General features: G+C 39.9%; 1 protein-coding gene across 1 annotated transcript; it reads left to right on the forward strand.

Moving 5' to 3' along the window:
• The first annotated feature begins 1,315 nt into the window (after positions 1–1,315).
• Positions 1,316–18,119, forward strand: LOC106497919 (p53 apoptosis effector related to PMP-22-like). The gene is made up of 3 exons (XM_013958950.2): positions 1,316–1,676; positions 15,716–15,859; positions 16,118–18,119. The coding sequence occupies exons 1-3, from the start codon at positions 1,466–1,468 to the stop codon at positions 16,330–16,332; spliced, it is 570 nt and encodes a 189-aa protein (XP_013814404.1). The 5' UTR covers positions 1,316–1,465; the 3' UTR covers positions 16,333–18,119.
• The last annotated feature ends 3,923 nt before the right edge of the window (positions 18,120–22,042 follow it).

The raw sequence follows: 22,042 nt of genomic DNA on the forward strand, positions 1-22,042 counted from the left end.
TAATCCGCTTCCAGGCTAGTAATCTCCCTTAGAAATGAGGCACAGTGTCACACAAACCCATTCAAATTGCTTTCATGGCTGAGCTAACAGCTCTTCGTGGTGCTGCAGTCCGCTGGTGTGACCGTTCCAGTTTGGGTCTATGCAAACTCAAGGGCTCTTCATGCACTCCCCTGTGCACTGTACTAATTAAGTATTTTGTATTTTAGTTCATTATTCATTTATGAATATTAATTCAGTAAAATGTTATGGAGTTTGCGATTCAGTATGAATGTCACATTTCACCATGAAAGCTACAACATAGCAGCAAATCTCTGAGACTAAATGGGGTTCACACTTGGACACAGACGTGCCTGACAAAGTCTACCGTGGGGGCAAAGGGTATTTGGCTCCCTCTGTGCCTAACCTTGCTTCAGAGAAACCAACTTCAGTCTGCAAGTGGTGCAGCTGATTCCAGATGTAAAGACTTCTGGGCCCCACCAAAATAGCAGCTTGAAGCACATATTAGTTCAAAGGTAGAGTGCTACAAACACAGCTATACTGTTCCTGAGTTGACTGATAGAAAAACCTGCACAGCACTCAGCTGCGCGGATTCCCTGGAGATTGTGGTAGTCTCCACTGTGCTTCACAGCACATCGCAGGCAGGCTCTGACAGGCCCTGAGCAGCGTACATCTAGCCACAACCACAGGCAGGGCGAGTTCCTAAGGCACAGTCAAATCAAAGCTCAGTTTTTGTTTTCCCACAAAGGCTATACCCAGACCATGCTATATTTTTAATGATAATTTGTAGGGATTTTTTTATTTTCCCTGCAGCTATATCCAAAAAAGGGGAGGGAGGGCTGTCACATATTCTTTATTGTCTTAGCTTAATAGCAGCTAGAGGATTTTTTTTGATCATAAAAAACAAGATGCCATTTCATTTAAAAATAGAGTCCGAAAAAGGCAACTTTCAAGCTCCAGGTGGCAAGTTTCAGAAACAACCAGCCTCTAATGCAAAGATTTATAATGCAAATAGTTCCCTACGTTGTCTTGTGTATTCACCTGCTATAATGCAAATCCCTTATGATACAAAGCTATAAACACAGCTGCTGTGAGATGGTCCTTCTGACGGGGAGTGGAAGAAGGAAAATGTTAAATGCAGAGGGTAAATAGCACCTGATTTGTTACCTAGTCAGCAGAGGAGAGAGGATCTGACAGATAAGCCCAACCTGCAGCTTCTCCCCAGCTCAACTGGTTATTACTCAGTTGCAGCTCTTACTCATTTGAATCTAGGTGGAGCTCCCTTCCTCCCATGTCTGTCCTGATTAAAAAGCTTTTCTCAAAGACACGCACACAGGCTCATGCATACACACGCTCACTTTTAAGGAGCTTTGCAAAAACACCCTTTGCTTTGTGTTGCTGAGTTAGTAGCAGAGGCAGCTCTTCTCACCCAGCCATCCTCCCGTGAGCCTGCTGGCTGCCCCAGAAGATGGTGAAGTACGGCCTCGACTACACACGGTGCAGATGGATCCTACCTCTGCTCCTGGGCATAGGTGTCATCTTTGGTATCGTTGCACTAGCGGGCAGGGGCTGGTTGGAATCGCAGACCTTGCCCTACGTGCATCGGGCGTCGTTATGGGAGAGCTGTCAGAGACCTAATGCGGGTGGAGAATGGATGTGCGAGTCCCTCATGAGTTACGGTAAGTATCTGCAATGGTGTGTGTGGAGGGGGGAGGAGTGTAGTCTCTGAAGCAGTGGGTCACATCTCCGAACGCATGTCCCCTCAGTCCTCCTAAACGTATCTGCTAATATCTGAGTTTTATATAAGAAATTCTGGGAAATAGGGATCCTCACTGGAATATATCAAGGTTTTTGAGAAACAGAATGGAGAAGAAAAGCGCCCTCACCCTGTTAAAAAAGAAATGTGGTGATTTAGAAGATGGGTTGTGTTACATTTGTGGTACAAAAAACACACGTGGTAATGTACCAATGCAGAAAACATTACAGCATTAAAGATTTCCTTCCTCCTTTAGAAGAAGCTAGTAACCTTTTCTCAATAATCACTGCTGTCCAAAACTTAATAACTACTGCTGAACAAACATCCATATGGCAAGCTGCATCAGTAAGCTTGGCATTAGTGTGATAAGTCATTTCTGAGTGCCAGTGAGAAACTGGGAGGTAAAGTGTAAGACGATATGAATATATCCTCAGGGGGTGTCAGATTGCAGAATGCTTCTCTGAAACTGCTCTGGCAGGTAGGTCGTGTGAAAGAAACTTATTGTGATTATGAAACAAACTTTAAAAAAAAAAAACATTTTTTTTGTATTGAATGTTGGTTAAGTGTGCTGTTAAACAGGCTGGCCCAGATGCAACTTTCAACTTGAAAAAGTTTAAACCACTGAGGCTGGGAAAGTAGGCCAAAAGAAGGATCGCTCTAAATGTGCCCTGTTTCTCAGTATTTTCCTAAACATCTGCTATTGGCCACTGTCTGAAACAAGTTATTGGGAGAGATGGACTGTTAGTCTAAGCCAGAAGGGAGGTTCAAGCATTCTTATGTTTTATGATAATGCTAATTCAAATTATAAGGGAAGAGTATTTTCTCTAAGGGTCAGAATCCCAGCTGCACTTGTAGAAGATGAATGTAAAAAGAGTTGCAGAAACAAGCTCAGGGGTCATTTACTACAGCTTTTCAAAATCGTCCATGAAAAGTTGTCATCAATAGTCCAACTCTGCCTTCTGTGCTCAAAGTTCAGCTGTAACAAATTAATTGTAGCAGGCCCCTTTGAGTGTAGGTCCCCAGGACAAGACTGGCTCCTTTCAGCATCATGCCCAGTCTTGCCCTCACAGCTCCTGTGTCAGCAATTTGGCTGGACATAGGTCAAACCAATTTGCTGCATCTGGCATGTGGAGTTGGAGAGCAAGGGTTCTTTTTGTGCTTTTTCCTTCTGGTTTTGTGACTTTCCCACCTGTTGCCTGGGGGTTAGGACCTGTTGCAGGAAGATTTGGGTTGGGCCCCCAGGCCAATTTGAACCCAGGTCTCTTCCTTTTCAGGCAAGTGCACCAACAGTAAAGCTGTTACCTTAAGGTGGTCAGCAATGGAGCTGGCAGGAAGTACTATTTTCTTTGCTGCTTCAGGGTACCTTTAAGAAACATGGAAGAGGAACGAGGGATTATAAACTGGTTTTTGGATGAGTGAATGTCTGTCCTGCCACCTGGCTGTCTCTGAGGAGAGGAGTCTGAGCCGTGGGCCCTGGGGAGATGGAGGTGCTTTCTAGGCAGACTTCCCTCAGGCCCTCTCTCCAGAAGGCAAGTGCATTCAGACCCAACCCTGTCCTCTGTATTTCTCATTATTCTGTCCTTGGTCAATAGATGCAGGGTTGGGGTTTTTCTTCTGGGGCTCCTATCTTGCCTTACACGGGATCCAGGTGCCTGATGCTAGTCTTGGATTCCACCCAAAAGGCCAGGCCACATGACAGCATCACACTTGTCACATCTGAGTCTTGCATTAAGTCTGACTCTACCTGCCTCACTGATGAAATGCAGGTTTTTAGTAGATACGCACTATTTCTAGGATTACATTTATCCACACTGCTCCAAAAAGGTCATAGAAAACAAGAATTCAGCATCATGTTTTGTGGGATGTTTAACTTCCTCTTGGGACAAGCATAACAAAGTGCACAATAAACAAAGTGTAATTACACACCTTCCTGAGCACAGAGATATAAGATATGATGTCAACAGTAAGGACAGAAGTATTTTACACTTCTTCTGAGTGATGAACTCTTTCATTGCCTCCTTTATTCCACAGTTCCCATATCCTTTTCTCTGGGATTTAACCTCAGTTGCCCTGCCTAATCTATTACAGGTTGTGTAGGTTCTGCAGTTCAGTGTTCCCATGAGGCTGGTTTCACTGACATACAAAGTATGCATGTATACCTCAGCAGTTGCCAGTGAATATTCTCAACATGACTTGGATAGTATAAAAATCTTAATTCGCTACAGGTATCTACATCCTATCATAATTTGCAAAGTTTGTAATTCCCCTTGAATCTCAGCTGTTCAGCTTAACATATATGTATCCACAGATGGCAGACAAAAGAATTTAATATCCTAGACTGGAGGGGAAGAAGGTTGAATGTTTCACGGATTGCATCAGTCAAGTCATGAATCTCCTGAATAGTTGCTTAAACTGACAAAATTCAAAGCTCACAGAGGCCTGTACAATTTTTTGGAAAGACAGAAGAATAACTCCACTAGTGCAGTCATCTTTCATGAGAGCATCTACACACCCTAGGTCTTTTGCAAAGTTTTTAAACCCTGTGGAAAGCAGAAAAATGAGTTTCTATGCTCTTCTCGAAGTTCAGATCTTCTTGTTTAACCATATGACACCCATCTAGACCTTAGCAGAAGTCTTTTGCTTTTCAGGCATATTTAGCTCAATATTTAGAACTTTATAGGAAAAAAAATCTAGTGCATTAGGACACTTATAAGAAATGAATGGAGTTTAGGATGAGGGACTGAGAGATGAAACCTGTAGCTCTACAGTGTTATGCCACTCGGAACAAATAAAGGTCTTCAGCTTATAGAGTGTTTGAACCATTACAAAGACTTCATGAACAGATAACGAGCACAGTATGAAATGCATCTGGGACATGGCTGAACTTGCAAAGAAAATGCATGAAGCTGGCAAAACACTCCTTTGTTTTTCTTGATTTTTTTTTGACTATATGACCTCTCCTGAACAAGGCGTGTCTGACAGACCTGAGACACTTTTTCAGTGTGTAATTTATTCCACTACAGGCTTTGAAGATATTTAAACTTGCATGTTCTTGGTTGGTGGAAAATGACTGATTTTGTGTTATTAGTCTTAATGTGGTGCACAATAAAATGAAAACTCATGAGTACCCTTGTCCCCTCTTATGTTCCACCTGGCCCTGCAGCCCGTCCGTGAGCAGATGCTTCCAATTGATACAACTGCAAGCTCAAACCTCTAAATTTAGAGCTCATTTGCATGGTGCAAATAGAAATCTTGGGAAAAAAATCAGCAAAAGGCATACCCACATGACAAGTGGAATCCAGATATTCAGTTATTTTCACATCATAGTACTTAATATCGATCTTATCCTAGGAGAACTTATTGCGTATGGAGATTAGTGGAGAGATGAACATTTTTCTCATCTGGAAATGCTTTTAGGTTTGTCAAGGAAACCTTGCTGCATCTTGTCTTCCAGGCAAATAATGGGCAATTTTCTTTTAGCTAATTCCAGTTTTATTTCATCCATAAATGTTAATGCAATATTACAAGATAGGATGGCAGTATAGTATGATTATAATGGGAAGACTGTGAGCTCAAGTATGGCAGCAGCTGAGTATGTCTACAGCATAAGTGAATAAGGGGAATGCTGCAAAAGGTAATATTCTCTTAAGGAAAGAAAGATTCTACTTTAGTCTCATAAGCACCCCACCGATGAGTAGTTTTTCTCCCTGTTTGTCTATACTGGGCTCTTGGGTACAGGGAGTCTTTTGCTATGATGAAGCACCATTTATTTATTCTGGAGGTAGGGTGTATGAATGGAAATCACCTGCCAAAAATCCCCAGCTAATGATACAACAGTGTGGTAGACAACCAGGCTAGGAACGGTCTCTGAGCGGCAAAGGACCTTTATTGGTACGGCACATGATGGCCTAGGACTGCCACCCCACAGCTCTCCTGCGGGAAAATTAACATTGTTTGCCAAACCAGTGACTCATCACACCCAGGGCACAAGACAGCCCAGGCACTGAGGCTCACTGCCGCTGCACTGCCTGCATACGATGGTTTTCCCTTCCCCTGCATATGATGGTTTTCCCTTCCCCTGTGTTCCCAACAGCAGCCAATACCTGGCATGGGGAAGCCTTTGCTTCCATTTAGTTCAAGCAAGAGCTGTGAGCAGAATGATGCAGGGATTATTCCAGAGGGCCAGGCTGGGAGATGGCCTCTCTCAGCAGGGCCTGGGAGGAGAACCAGGCTTTCCGCACTCCTCTTCCGAGTACAAGGGTGTCTGCATGTAGGAATAAACATGGAGCACTAAGTAACTGTATTTTGAAGCTGAGACTGGCTCAAGGCGCAGGGATATTACTGCAGACTTTCCTTAAAGTGAATGTTCTGCATCTCATCTCAACTTCCCCAGAGTCTGGTAATGTTCAGGTAGGTTTGGAAAAGTTACTTTACAGCTGGGAAGCAAAGGCAAAGGTGATTTCTGGCTAGCCCAGAAAGCCTGTGAGAGAGTCCCGAATGGAGCCCAGCTCTATGTTCGGTGCATTACCTTAACCATAGGGCAAAGCCTTGACCCTTTTCATACAGAATGAGCTGAAAACAAAAACTTTGTGCTGTTCATACTGCATTCAGAACATGAAACAATTTTTTATATATATATATACACACATATATATATACACACATGGTGATTGCTGGTAGTTTTAATGACCATGTATACAGAAGCATATCATTTCCTAAGTCATCAGTGTCCTAAGAGTGTAATGTTACTTAAGACTAACCAATGAAAAATAGGATTACAGGATTAATAATTCAATAGCTAAAACTTAGAATGCTAAAAAATACAGGCTCAATTAAATGTTTTAAATCATGGTAATGAAAATATCACTGCAACAGCATATTTAGGGAAATCTGATGCAAGAAAGAAAGAAAAGAACAAACTTGATTTTCCTCCTGCTTGTAGGAGAGATTCCATTGTTACCATATAGGTATAAGAGAAGAGATTCAAGCACAGAGCATTTAATTAGCATGGCAATTTTAATTCCTCTGCAATTACTTGCTTTCCCTTGTAATTTTAGGGTTTGTCCTTTTATATGTTTACTGGCAGATTCATTTAATCAGACTCTTTTCTAAATGATGGTTATGCTCTTCAGTAATTAACTCTACAGAGAGCAATTGCAGATGGCATCCCATTGTTTATTATCCAACCTCTCCTTTAGTAATTGCAGTTAAACTGGGTGGAAAAATAGCAATTGTGTGGAGGGTTCTCATCTCCCCCGTCAAAAGGTGTGAACCGGTGGTGTTGAGGACTTTGCAAAGATCCCCAGTGCTTTGGGGGGCAACAGGACCTTCAGTTACTTCTCTAACCTTTCCCACACAGGAGGCATCTCTGCTGAAGATTTGTCAAAATTTGTGGCTTAATTTTCATTTCTCTTCATCTCACGTCTTTCTATAGCTTATTAACGTAATCTCATACAACAGGACTATAATAGTCTCTCTTTAGTGTGCACTGTGATAAGGGCTGTAAAATCGATTTTGAATTCCACTGTAGGGTTAAACAGTCAAATTATTTAAGCAGGAAAGCAGTTACTTGGGAAAAGAAACAGAACTCTCAAAATATTGGGTTTTTTTATATTTCCATATCACTTCTCACTGACAGCTTTTATTGTTCTGAGAAACTTTGAAGACATTGAGTCAGTGAAAATTATAATGTTGTGTTTCTTCTTTGTCAAGTATCATTACAAGATCTCTCATCAGTCAAAAATTCAAGAAATTCAAGTTAGTTTATGGAGTGAGATTGGTAGAATATGGCCCAAAGTTTTCCGGCTTCCCTCTACTGGAACTAAGTAACACTCCATGCCACAAACAGCACTGCTGAAGTGCTAATCTGCAATTGGATACTTTTAATGTCACTTGTTATGTTGAATACACACACTATTCATAAATCTGGACTCAAATATAGTAAGTCTCTGTGCAATTCCCATTTGTTCATTAAAAACCCTATCAACAATAAGCAGCCAGCAATGAAGACTTTTAAGATGTATCACCAAAGCTGTCTTTCTCCTTCACAAGAAGTTTAAGCAGGGCTTGCGAGATTTTCAAATTGTAAAATTTTGCTTCTGTCAGAAAACTAGATCCAGATTTGCAGCTGTTCTCTATCAGAGGAAACTCCTTAGTGTGAAAGGTGAGTTTCAGCAAGGTTTCAGAAAAAAGTTGGCTCACAACATGAAAATTGCAGATCAATAGTGAGGAGAACAATACTTGGTGCATATGGAAATGAAATGTAAATGCAGTGTTCTTCAGCCTCAAATGGCCTTAGGAAAATAAAACATAAAAAGAGCTTTTTGGAAAGGTTCCACTGTGGTGTTTTGATTAAAAGCCCTAGTTCATAGTCTGCATTATCATAGAAGTCTATTCTGTTTAATTCACACTTTTTTTTTAACCCATCTTTAGCTTGGGACTTAGTAAAAAAGCAAGTACATCATGCTACTCTGTGACTGACACTGTGTATATGTACTGATTTATCAATACCTTACCCATTTTATTTCTCTTACCTTCTCCCCACCATCCACACATCAAAGTGGAAGTCAGCCTGATTCATTTAAAAATAATTAGGAAAAACAGGAGGAAAAATGTTATAGCATCAAAGTGTACAAAACTAAGCTTTTATCCTGAGATGTTTTGAATGTATGCATCTTCTTCTGAAGATAATGTGAGATAGGGGTACTCCCTGACTCTCTCATGATCCGACCTCTAATTTTGAGGTACTGTGCGCATATTATTTTTAATAGCTAACTTACTCCCTTGCTGCTCCCTTTGATGATGGCTTTACACCCTCCGCCATTTCTGCCTTCCTAGTGCTAAGTAAGCGTCAAGGAGGAGCCCTTATTAACACAAGATTTGCAGCAGGCAGCTTCTAAGTCAAGCTTGTACATGTCTGGGGCTTAGGATGAGGCGAAAGGGAATCAATCCCTCAAGACGTAACTGCTCCTCCCCCCAAATTCATGTCAGAATAGTTCTGAAGCTGAATTGCTTGCCTCAGTAAAAGAAGAGGCTTTCAGAAGCGTGTAAAGCCTTGAACGCAGGCTTTCCCTGTACATGTTTGTGACTCAAATCGGTGATTGAGAATTATAGGCTGTTTGCTTTCAATGGGAAATATTTCTTTTAAAGTCCACCAAACCAAACTTGAACTATCATGTTAGCATTAAGCCACTGTCAACACACTGCTTTCTGTTCATATATATAGCGTTTTACTGATAGACGGTCTATGCGTAAAGATTCTTTTCCTGTCTGCTGTCATTTAAAGACTCTGTTGTAGGGTAATTGGAAGCCCTAATTCTTTCTCCTTTATGTGAGACCTACTATTAATCACTAAGAAACTTTTGCAATGATATTATCTTACTGTGAACCTAAATAGGTCATTCTCTGCTTCCATTGTGGTCTCTTAAGCAGTGACAAGCTAACAAGCTGATTCCTGCTCACATGAAAATGGCTTCATGCTGTGAGATAATATTCTGTTATGACATGAAAAATTCATGTTAACTGCCAATAAATTCTGAAGAAGCAATGCTAGGGGAAAGAAAGCAGAATTGCCAAAAAAAAAAAAAAAGATGCCGAACAGAAGAACGAAAAATGCTTATTTTGTATTGTGCTCCAAATGAAATAAACGTACACAAACCCAAGAAAAACATCCACTATTGATCTCCTGAGGGAAAGGTATTGAAACCTTCAGAAAATGTAGTTGTTTTAAGAATGATCCAGATACGATGAATAGCACTGAAGGATAGAAGCTTGGAGAATAATACACATCCAATCATGCCTTTTTCCACCTTCATTTAATTCTGTTCATAAACTATCCATGACTAATATGCAATTTTCTTCATTTGTATGGTCTTCCTTTGAAATTATTTTCAGTCAATAGCTTTCAGTCTGCACATACAGATTATTCATAAGAAGCTGCTTTTAATAGGTTCTGATTTATTTTGTCTGTATACAAACACACACACTGGTTTTGCAACGCCAGCTCATATGATCAGCAAACACTTGCAGAGATTTTTAATGTTCACTTGCTTTCAAAAAGAGCACAGAAATGCCTCGTAGTTGGCATCTTACAGAATCGTGATTTTTCAGAAGACAAGACTTTGTACTGTCCAGTGTTACACACGTAATGTAGGAAATTCTGGCCATGCCATTCACCCAGGTCCTGTTCCACAGCTGGATGACAGTGACTTGCATATACACTAGGAGTTCATAACCCTTCAGCTGCTAAATTGTGCTGTGGGTTAATGAGCTTGATGGGTCATCCAACTTGGACTTATGATTTAAGCTAAGGAGGTATAAATTAGGGGAAACACTTCCAGTCTCATTTATTTTCCCTATTACAATAAACCCAGGACCCTACTGCAAAAACATTCACAAATTCAAAACTCATTTTTCTGCAGATAAGGTCACTTTCACATGGAAACTTTCTCTAGGAGAACAAAACAAAATGAAATGTTGAAAATGAATGAAAGCTGGCCAGAGCGGTATCTTTTCAAAGTGAAGCATGTGCTCTACAAAGTTCACCACACCCTGATAAAGAATGTCAGGTGGAGAAATCTAAGTTGAGTATGTTCAGGTTTGTTTCCAAAATAATGCTCTTTCCCTTTAATCAGAGCAGCATAAAACAGGTTGAGCTCTCCCAACTCAGTCTAGAAACATTCTCATTAAGTACAACACAGAGATGAATCACTGCCATGGCAGGTCCTAGTTCTCGCAAGAACTACTATATGACTAAGACTGGAGCTAGAACTGTGGGATTTTTGTTTCTTTCCCTTTGTGATGTAAAGGATAACTGAGTGAAATATTATTCAGTTTTCAGTGCAATTTTTCATTTTCTTAGACCTGTTCTCTCTGTTTCTTCTGAGTTAAAACTATCCTTCCTAAATTTGCTGAACAGTTCACTCCAGTGGCTGATGTGTTAAAATGATCAGCTGGCAAGAACATAGAAAATTGCTGATGTCTCTGAGCAGACAATAATTCATTTATTTTTCTTTCCAGTGTTGGTTGCATATTTAGTTCCAAGCCATTAGGAAAATTTGAAGAAGCATGTTCTTATCGATTAGACCAGGAGAAATACTTCTGAACTTTCTCGGGTTCCTTTCAGAAAATGTGGCTCAAATGGAGAAATTCAGTAGTCCATGTGGTTTGAGGGTACCAGATTAAGAAAGGCATGAGAATGTCATACATGAATTTTTTCCCATATTTTGAACCAAGTACACTAGAAACTGAGAACCGCCTATTTATCAAAGGGGGAAGGGGACTTCATGTTCTATTTTCAGTGCATTACAGCTCTTTTTTGAAGGCACTTTTTGGAACGCTAAATATATGGCAGGCTAAGAAAAGAATAGATCTGGTTGTTCAAAGTTTTAGCTCAATTTACTGCTGAGCAAGCGAGTTTATTTCCTTGTGTGTGAAGCACAAACAGCACTCACACTGTTGCAAGTTGGAATAGGTATGAGGAAGTAAGACCAGGAAGGCAGGAACTTGGAGATAGTCCTAGTACTGGATCTCAAATAAAGTCTATCAGCTTCCATATGGCTGCAATCAGCAGCAGGGTATTCAGAGTATGCATAGATGGTGCAAAACAAGGGGTAGTCATGATATCTGTAAAACAAGTTAGCTTTAATAGCACAGTAATAAAGCTTCATTATTATTGTGCTCTGTCTCAGCTAATTATCCGGCTCAAAAGCTACCATGAGCTGTGTCCTGGCATGGGCAGACTCCTTCTGGCAGCTAACTTAGCTCAGGGTCTTGTCACACAGCAGTGTGTTATAGTGGGCAGACACTATTTTCATTTTCTGGGAGTCATGCATTGATAGATTCACTTTGGATGGTCTGCACTCTCACAAATTGTTAGTCATTTATTTAGAAGGGACCGCAAATAAAGGCACTGTCCTTGCTCTGCTTGAGATAGGCAGGAAAATGTGGATTCCTTTTGCTTGGGTGGGATGACAAGGCCTTGTTTTCAGACAAAACTGCTCAGAAAATTGCCAGCTAGGAGGAGCTTTGAAAGGAGAATGGCCTGTAGCTTCTTACAAACCCTTTAAAAATACTCACTGGCATTCTTTCAGCTGATAGGGGAGGGAGAAAAAGAAAGAAAAAGAGCTAATACACAAACATTACAGGATCCTGTTGGTATTCAAGGACACTCTCTCACAAACACACCTTTCTTTTCTAACAAGCACATTTTAACCATTAAACAGTCAAAACATCACTGCATTTAAGGAGGCTGAGAAAATAAATCTCACAAATTGCTGTATATTTTCACAGACTCAACTTGATGTCCTGTAACTTGCTGCTCCTTTTGTTTCTATTTTGATTTTATCACAGGTGGACTAGATCCTTTCAGTTTTTAATTGTGCTCTCTCTACAGTCAAGTGTACATTGAGTTTGTGTGACACCTGTGATAATTTTTTGGCCTGGAGTTCACACTCTTAGGCAAAAAGGTTTGCAGTTACGATAATTTATTTATGCTTTAAGTGGATGTTAAAGCAAAAATCAGTGTAAAACAAAAAAAGATTTAGGACCAGATTTGCCATTTGCAATTAAATCATCTCATTAAAAACAATAAAAAGTATTTTGTAATAAAACATCTATTCTTAAACAGTATTTTTAACAAAGCGTTTTGCAACATTTGGAGAAAGAGCCCTTAGGAAGCGAGGTGCTTCTCACTGCCACAGGTCTCTGTGTTTGTGTCAGGATTTGGAGAAGTCGTCTTTGGAGATGCAGAAGACATTTGCAGTTGTAATGGCTGGAGCTATTTGTTCTTCCATGGGATCTGTGTTTTATGACAAATTTAACTCTTCTAGTTTGTGCATTTTAAAAAAAATTAAGTATTAGTTATACTAGAAAAAGACACTAAGCTACTCTAGTTTTCCTGCTTATCACAAGGAAAAAATAAATGTCTCAGGTGTAGAGATAGTTCCAATTATTTCTACACAAAGATTTTGCTACCTTGTACCTTAGGAGGGTAAAGTGTTTGTGCTCTGTGGTCTTAGCTACTGCAAACTACTACTTTTTGTAAAGGACAGATGAAGTTTGAGTAGTGTTCCTCAAATAAAAGTAGATAGTGTCTCTTCTATGCCTCCTATTGCCTTATTTGGAGCTGTGTATTGGTGTTCTTCCAAAACTGAGATAATTTTTTTCTCTTTTGTAGAAGTATGAGTCACAAAATTGGCAGTTACATGATTAAGCAGTGCATGGTAAAGATGTAAGCATCCTGCAGCCAGCAAGTTTCTTCTTGCCTCTCAATACCCTGCAGGCTGGGAGTACACCAAATCTACTTTCATGCAGTCACAGCACTTGTAACACTACTTAGAGAAAAACACCTGGGCGAGCCTGGTGGCAGAGGCAGACGGTGGCGTGGGCCAGTCCACATCACATGCAACTGCAGCCACCCAGAGCCCTCTGAAGCCCTGGCTCAGGAGCCCTTCCCATTCGCTCTGCCACCAGCTCTTCTTGGAAAATGTGGATGCGCTTTGGCAAATGACCTGCCAAAGTGACGGTGGCAGTGGGTGAGGCTACACCACCAGGTCTCATTTGTGTCTCGGCGCTGCCAGGCGGCTGCCTTCTGGATTTGCTTTGGGAAAGGACAGCCTATTGTCCAGGGGGGCTGGGCCCAGGATTTCTGCTGTCCCAGCCAGTTGTGCCCCTAACACCACACATCACATCCAGATCTTCTTTGGATTTCACCCTTCTGCCAGAAGCTGTAACTCTTGCAGCAGAGAGCAGTAAGGTCACTGTTCCTCAGCACCTCCAGTTCGGGACAGGTTACACCCAGGTGTCCTTTTTTTTTTCTCTTCTTCTGTTTTAGTGAGATGGCAGAGAGGATGGGAGTGGGAGCAGCCTAAACTGGGTAAACTGATCCGTGGCAGTACGAGAAAATCCTCTTCTCGACTGCCTGCTTTGATAGTCTGCCCAAGGTGGCCCCCTCCCATATGGGGCTGCATGACGGCACATTACATGTTCTATCTCTGAGTCCTGTGTAAACTCCCAATGAAGAAGAGTTTAGGCTAAAATACTGGACTACAAGCTGAGATATAGGCACACCTTTGCTGTCCCTTTCAGACTCCTTCCCAGGCAGCTGTTTACAGGATAGAAAATATGGCTGGAAAGGCCTAGAGCGGACAGGAAGTTTTTGGCATAAGGAAGAAGAAGGATGCTAGATAAAACTGAAATTACAGTGAAATAGTTGAAATGGAGCAGGATTCATAAAGCAAGGGGAGATGAGGGAAGAGTAAACAAAAAGGGAAATTGGTTTTGGTGGGCTGATGGGAGGGAAGGGGGAGCTGGGAAATTGTGACTATTTCTCTAGTCTAATAGCAGCCTTGGTGTGGAGTCTGGGGGAAGAGAGGTTGAGCATAGAGGTGTCACCCATCAAGGGCAGGATAGTGTTAGAGCCCAGAGGGCTTTTATGCCTACCTGACACTGGGAGGGGAAAGGCAGAGCATTTGGTTTTTATTGCTTGCATGCTCTCATATGGGTGACTGTCCTCAAAGCTTTGGGCTAATACAGCAGCAGGAAAAAGGAGCTAGAATGAAGACCATTTTATGGTCCTACCTGCACAGACAGACAAGCGATAAAGTATGTGTAGGTCACTGAAATATAAGATGGATGCCTGAGAAAGTGGAATAAATAAAACCTCATTAGTGAACTTGGATACTTCCCTCCATTTGTCTGTCCAATGATTCCTGTTCAGCTGGGAGCGTGTGCTCCCCATGCAGAAAGGCCAAGAAGTGCAGATAGATAGGGTATATATTGAGAGTGTGGCCAGCAAGGCCTCAGCCTGGGCCCACAGGGACTGAGATGTTTAGCTCTTGTGATTAAAGCAAATAAATTTGCAAGTTATTAAATATCAGAAATCATAAGTCACTGAGTTCCAGAAGGAATTTTCACTGAACAGTGCGCACTACATTTAAGTTTAGTTACAATTATCCTCATGGTTGCCTGGGCTGTGATAATTTTACAGCATTAATACTGTATGGAGTTGATCGGAAGCCAACACCTTAGACATACGTAGTGTAAGTGAGGAGGTGAAGTCTGTAAATGTCCAGCAGACTTCAACTGCCTACTCCATCTACATACACAATTTAACAAGTGTCAGACTGGGCTTGTTACACTGAGAGCAGACACTTTGATCTCTTTGAGCAGTAGTTGCCCCTAAAGACTTAAAATATTAAATAAATAATAATATTTTCAGTTGCTATGCCAACACATTTGCTTAACACCGACATGTCATAACATAAAGTTGTCTAGTTTGAAAATGGAAGTATTAATGTCCTGAATAAGTTTTCAAAATAAAACATTTCTGACTTTGGATCAAAAGCGGAGGTCAAATTTCCACACAAAATAGATTCCAAATCTTTTCCTCCAAATCTTTTCCTCCATTTAGGATACAGATCTATAATCCAAAACACAAAAGGCAGTAAGTCAGAAATCAGTGGATGTTGACATTAGTGCAGTATCACCATACTTTTAAATTTGCATGCCTGAGTGGCAGTGCTTGTATGAACACTTTTTTTTAAAGAAGAATTTAATTAGTTTCAGGGACAGTTTAATTCTTCCTGTCCATGCAAAATGATCCCAGTTTTATAGCATCTGATGAGGTAATCACATTTGTTAATGAAGTACCCATCATTATATTTTTACAGTCATTTTTATCACAATTCTTAATAGTTAAATCTAAACAGGAACCTTGCATGAAAGTCCTTTTGCACTCTATATGAGAGGTCAGACCTGAGGTTTTTAAGCATTCTGCACTTAATGAATGATTTATTGTGAAACAAAAATGTTCACACTATACAAGAAAGCTACCATGCTTTGCTTTGTGAGAGTCAACCTTCTTTTCACATTTATTTAAAATAAGCCTTTCATTATAGGCCAGAAACACTGTAAGGGATTTTTTTTTTTTGCCTTTCTAACACATCTTCCTTTTGATTTCAGCTTGGGGAAGAGCTGCAGCTGCCACATACCTTGTTGGCTTTATACTTCTAGTCATCTGCTTTGCTCTGGCCATCATAGCATTTGCCATTGATACACTCCGGTTCAACTTCATAAGAGGGATTGGTGGCTTGCTTTTTGTCGCTGGTAAGACAATATATGAAGTAAAGTTTACATACACAGGGATATCCATAACAGAACTGATATTTCCCTCAGTTGATTCTATACCCAGTTCTAGTGTCTATATGCACTTGAACTCCCAATGAAAAATAATACAAAGTCTATCATGGCAGTAGATCAATTTTCAAATCCTCCAAACCATGGGTGGCTTTAGGTATAGTTATTATGGAAGCCAGCAATATGATGGGTATTAGCTTAATTATTTTTTTTCTCCTGTTTCTTCAGCCGTGTTCTCCATCATGGGCCTGGTCATTTATCCTGTAAAGTTCTCAACTGAGATTGAAATGACAGGAATCAATATGTTCAGCTGGGCCTATGGCTTTGGCTGGACCACTGCCATTATGGAAATATGCTTGGGATTCTTCTTCTGCTGCCTTCCTAACTATGAAGATCAAATCTTGGGTAATGTGAAGCCCACATATTTTTACTCTTCCCCGTAAACACCAGGAAAAATGTATTTGTATTCCAGAGATATTTGACAGATCATCTAAATTTTCTGGAATATCATCATCGGATGTTAGTAGAAAAGGCTGGAAACTTTTTAAATGCATGTAGAAAAACAGTACTGGCATTTTACAATAAAGTTATCATCTACTCTATTCTGGACCTTCATATCTGAGGTGGGTTGCTTAGATTAAGTCTAAGCATGTAAAAACCATGTGTTTCCTCATTTATGCCCATTAGTGATGGTGTATATGGATTCCGTTACATATTACATGCATTTGTATTTCCAATTAAATTCAGAAAAGCTTTTTAAACCTTCAGTAAACTAAACAACATATATCATCTTCCTGAAGCAAAGCAGCTCACAATAATCCTATTTTGTATATATCAGCTTAGTTTAACCTGAAGATTTTGCATGTTTTTTCAAGAGCCAAATATCTTCATCCATCGACTGCCAAAGCAGTAAATTAGGTAAATTAGCCAGCCAGCACTTCATAGCTTAGCTCCTTTTTTCATTCAATAATTTAAGGTACAGGCACAGAGTAAGATAAGGCAGAGAGAAACCCCCCTGCCCCCCACCAAAGCCAGCACTCTAACTTTTGCCCATCCATTTGGAATATAAGTATTTACTTTGGAATATTTGTAAGAGTAAGCAAGAACCATCAGTAATCCAGGCATCCTTAAAAATCCTGGCATGCCATTACTGGAGGCAGCCCAGACCAGGCCGAAGGAGGGGATTTCAAGCCATCCCTGCACAGTACAGATTTGGGTTGAAGAGGCTCCTGGTGCATTCTTTTTCATGGGCATCTGCCTTTTAATCCATTGTATCAAAATCTGTGGCTTTAAAATCTTCCTTATACTATTCTAGCTCTTTTATCCAGCATGAAAGGGTCAGGAAGGACTTAAATAGATGTACGATTCCCTTCAGCTGTCTAGGTGCACGTTCAGAGTACGTAGCAGCTACCTGTAGAAGTTTGAATTTAGATATGAAACATTTGTGCAAAGGCCCCTTTTTCATTAGTCTGCTGTTTGTAAGTACTTTAAGAGCAGAAAGTATATATTTTAATACATAACTGTAAAATGCACAGATATGCCCTACCATCTCATACAAAGACTCTCACAGCAAGAAGAAATCACATCATAAAATACCTTTTTGTATCTTATACTGCACAGGGTTGCAAACCTTAGTATATTGCAAGCAATAAAGTATACTCACGATCGTGCTGCTTTCTGCCTTGCATATCCTAACTTTAAAATGTTCCATTTCTTCTGTTAAGTAAAAAAGATGGATAATTCTGTTACGTGTAAAAAGAAGTCCCATTGAAATCATTAGCTAGAGAGGCTTATTATTTTGTAACTAATCTCCGATTTTTTAATAATCTGTACTTTATGAAAAGTGCCATACCAAATGTTCTTTACTGCAAAGAATAAGGGGTAGAAAAACATTTTAGTAAGCTTTGGGTAACTAAAATTAATAAAGGCATGGGATTTCATCTTTTTTTTATAGCAATTAGCTCTGTTCACTTCTAGGGAGTCACTTTTAACTTTGATCAATAAACATGAGAGGTGTGTCAGACCAATGTGAAGTGTATACACACCAGAGAATAGTTAGATTAGAACCTGCAAATACATTAAGAAGATGTTTCCTATTTGGAAAGAAATGAAAGTAAAATAAAGCTGGAAAAGTAGTTTGTATAAAATGGCTTGCAATTCTTTATGTAATGTTATCTGTTCAGGAAGAAATCGATCACAAATCTTTTTATTATGCTTATTATACCCAATAAATGACAGTATCTATGTACTGTTTCAAGAGTGAGTCTTAGATCTGTTCTGTTTTGGAATACTAAGAACAGGAAAATGTGGAATTCCCCAAAGTATTCTTTCATAAGGTACCATTTTGAAGCAATCTGGGTACACTGGAGTAGCGTTTTGAGAGGAGAGAGTAACTTACAAATATAACTTCACAACAGCTTATATTATTCTTTAGCTGTATTCTGATTGTATCCTATGGCCTTGTCCACACACACACATGAATCCTGAACTTGCTCTGTTAAACTTGTGCTCTATCTGGGTTCAACTAACTATACACACGAGTCTGTATTATAGTGTGTTACAGTTCATTTCAGCATGAAGGACAGTCAACTCATGTTCATCAAATAGGAAGCCAGTGTGGTTCTGCTCCATACCTTTGCTCCAATGGATGTGGCAATCCCTTGGAGGAATCAAAAGGGAACTTGAGCAACCAGTGATTACATTTACGGTTTCTTCAATATTAGCTCGACGTAGACCCAGCGTGGGGGAAGATGCACAAAACAAGGCTTAGGAGCATGACGCCAACCTTGCTGAGAGAGCAGAGCATAATTAAAAGGCAAAGAAAATCATTAGTGACAAATAATCTCCCCTCCTCCCACCCCTCCCTTGCTGGGTTCAGCAGCTTCACCTCCTCCTCCTCCTCCTCCTCCCTAAGGGAGGAAGAGCCGTGTCCTGCACGCCCCCCTCCCCGATGGCCGCAGCACTGTGGGACTCCCCATTCCCTACTGCCATTTCCCCTTCCCAGAGGGAAGCAGGGAGGAAACAGTGTTGCCAAACCCAGGGGCAGCTGCAAGGGAGCCAAGATCAGCTCTCCACCGTGGTCGTCCGTGTTCCCCACAAGGAAAAGCTTTCTGTAAGAAAAAGGTGGGTCAGGTGGGTATCCAACACGCAAAAGCATCATAAATACCAGGCTTCAAGTGTGTGTATTTAGGGTAGTTTGATTCCAATAATGTCAGGTCAGTGCACCACAGATCCACAGATAAATACATCCTAAGCCCCACAGACAGAAAAATGGTAAGAAAAAGAGTATAAAGCCCTCTATTTTCCAGACACTGTTGTACAGATTCCAGTGCCATCTCCTCTAACTGCCATGGTGGGGGAACCAGCCACTCGAGAGATTGCAGCAGAACAGCAAGCAAAAGGCAATTACTTTTGGCAAAAAAGGAAGCTGAATCCAGGAGCAGAGGATATAGTTCAGCTAGACTGTCAGCTGATTGTCAACTAAATTGTTAGATTAATCTTGAGTAAAGTCAATATAAGAATGTAGATATTTTCAAACAAAGGAGAAATTAGAGAAAGAGAAAACATCCCTTAAGTTTTGCATCCCTGTTAGGTGGGGATCTTTCTTAAAGTCCTGCCTGTCAGGGAAAAGGGGATAGCAAAATAAAGTCTTAAAGCTTCCCTGTGGCCAATAGCAATTCTAGAGAGAGATCAGGAAAGAACAGATACCTGCAAAATTTAGCTTTTGAGAACATTAGGCCTGCTATAACAAAAGAAGAAAAGTAAAGATGTTACTGCCAAAGGCATTACTGCTCTTCCTGTCAAAATTTCAAATTATTTATTGAGGAAGCATCCTCCAACAAATATATTTTATTTAATTCAACTACATCACGGAAAAACAAGGCAGAATTGTTCTGAAAGCAAGTGGAATGTCAAGCAGCCTTTCAGGTGGAAGCTGAAGCAAAAGAAATAACGAGAACTTTCTATCAGTAAGTTAATACATTCCATTTAATTTTTGGCATTTATACCAGAGTTTCTATAATGTGTGGATGTCTTGGTCCCTTCAATTTTCATTGCAAACATTTCCATCTTTCACTATGCATCTTTCAGGCACCTGCCATTTGCTCTTAAAAACAGCCTACCTAAGCAATAATTCCAGTGCAATCTAGATGGCAACAATATTAAAGCTGTGCATATTTTGCTGTACAAACTAATGCCATGAGTGAAATTTTGACCCCATTGATGTCACTCACAAAACTGTTATTGATTTCCATGAGGCTGACATTTCATCCTTGATGGACAAACATTTTTTCTACCTGTGCTCAGAATCAATTACATCTTTGTGAGTAGCTCCACTGATTTTAGCAGCTATACTTCTGGAGTAGGACAGTGGTCTGTATAAGATAAGGGACCAGAGTCACAGCAGATGGGATCATTCCCAAAACAAAGGACAACTCAATGTGTACAAGACTGGCAGAATCTGGGTCCTAATTAAATTATATTTTGTTAGATACACCATGGGGTTACAGTAAAAAGATGAATTTTCCTTTCGACACATTTCAGCTGTGCAACAGTTATTACTTCTAATAATTCAATTTCTTGGAAAACTTACTTGCATGTTTTTACATTCAGTGGATTTCTGTGTGCTCTGAAGATGATAGATCTAAGAAAATAATGAAAAAACAAGCTTATGGTAAGGGAGAAAAGAATTGGCCCATTTGTACACTTTGGCAGGAAACCAAAATCAAACAGACTTACTGGAATGATGTTGAACTGAACTACCAAAGAATTGGTTCAGAATTATATTTGAAAGTCAGATATGAAAACTGAGAAATAAAGGACTACTAAATGGTTAATCATAGAGAAAGAGAGGATGAAGTCACATGGATCTTCCCTTATCTTTTCCCCCATTGTCAAAATACTGCTATTGCTAGAAATTTTTGTTTCAAGAGCAGTTGCTACTCTGGTGCAGCTGCATAGTAAGGACTTGGTCTAAATTTTATCTACAAAATTCCTTAGTGCTAAGTGCCAAAAGCACATGGATATCTTTAAGCTTGCAGGTGGTTCTGCTGAGGTCAACAGAACTGTTTATATAGATGGTTCCTTAAGGGGCTTAAAGAGTAGAGTTCATATGACTATCTATACACACTGTTTAGTTACCCAGATTGCCTGCAAATGAAATGATGTAGAAAACTTTTTCAATGTTTTTTACCTTTTTTGTAATCAGAGTGAAGAAGTGGATGAATTATAGAATTTTTGCATGTGACTTTTGGGAATGAGAAGAATTTATAGCAATGACTTTCAAAATAATCGTACTGTTTATGATAGATGTGGTGAAATTAGATCAAAGTGTCCTCTCCTGGATGGCTTTTTGATACATCTTTTTACTTGTTCCACAGTTTACCTTGCTGTCTGTTCTTCTGTAAAAACTATTCTGAGAATACCTACTCTAATAATTTTATCAGATTTAAAAGAAATTATATTACATATCCATGGAGAACCCATGATAAACCCACCCCTTTAAATAACCCTTGATTATGCAAATCACATCTCTCATCATTCAAGCAGAAGTAGGGATGTTACCTGCAGGATTTTTCCACAGAATAATGTAAAACCAACAGAAGCAGATTCACTCAGCTATTGACTGCCTGAGTTATGTACACAGCTCACAGTTTCTCACAAAGAAATTAGTGTTCCAAAGCCTTGGACAAAATCTGTTTCTTGTGCTTAGCAAAGCATTAATTGAATAAGTAAAATGTATACCAGTAAAGCAGTTTAGAGAAAATATTACATAAAGGCATACACATGTAAATACTATGTATCACCCATTTTTATAGCGGACCAAGGCTACATAAAACATATTTGGGCTGGCATTGTTATTTCTATTTTTCATTCTTTTTCTCTTCCATATAGAAACTTTCTCACCTTACTTCTTTAATGCTCTTACTGCTCCTTGGTAAGCTGCCCCAGTTTTACCAAACCCAGCCCTGAAAAACACACCCAGGCTTGTTACGCTCATATCTGAAGCTCATACCAAGTGTTTGTACAAGTAGTATTTTACCCCCTAACCCTCCTTCTTTGCTTCTTAAATAAGAAAGGTTTGAAGTAATAAAATCTTGCTGACCTTAGGTAAACTAGAAGAAGGGAAGGACCATTTTTCCAGGCTGGCAGGTT

This window comes from Apteryx mantelli, chromosome 3 (genome assembly GCF_036417845.1).
Source record: "Apteryx mantelli isolate bAptMan1 chromosome 3, bAptMan1.hap1, whole genome shotgun sequence".
NCBI lineage: Eukaryota > Metazoa > Chordata > Aves > Apterygiformes > Apterygidae > Apteryx > Apteryx mantelli.

Coding starts and splice junctions, on each gene's coding strand:
- LOC106497919 (XM_013958950.2), top strand. CDS start 1,466: ATGGTGAAGTACGGCCTCGACTACACACGGTGCAGATGGATCCTACCT. Junction 1,677..15,715: donor CGAGTCCCTCATGAGTTACG/GTAAGTATCTGC, acceptor TTTTGATTTCAG/CTTGGGGAAGAGCTGCAGCT. Junction 15,860..16,117: donor TGGCTTGCTTTTTGTCGCTG/GTAAGACAATAT, acceptor CTGTTTCTTCAG/CCGTGTTCTCCATCATGGGC.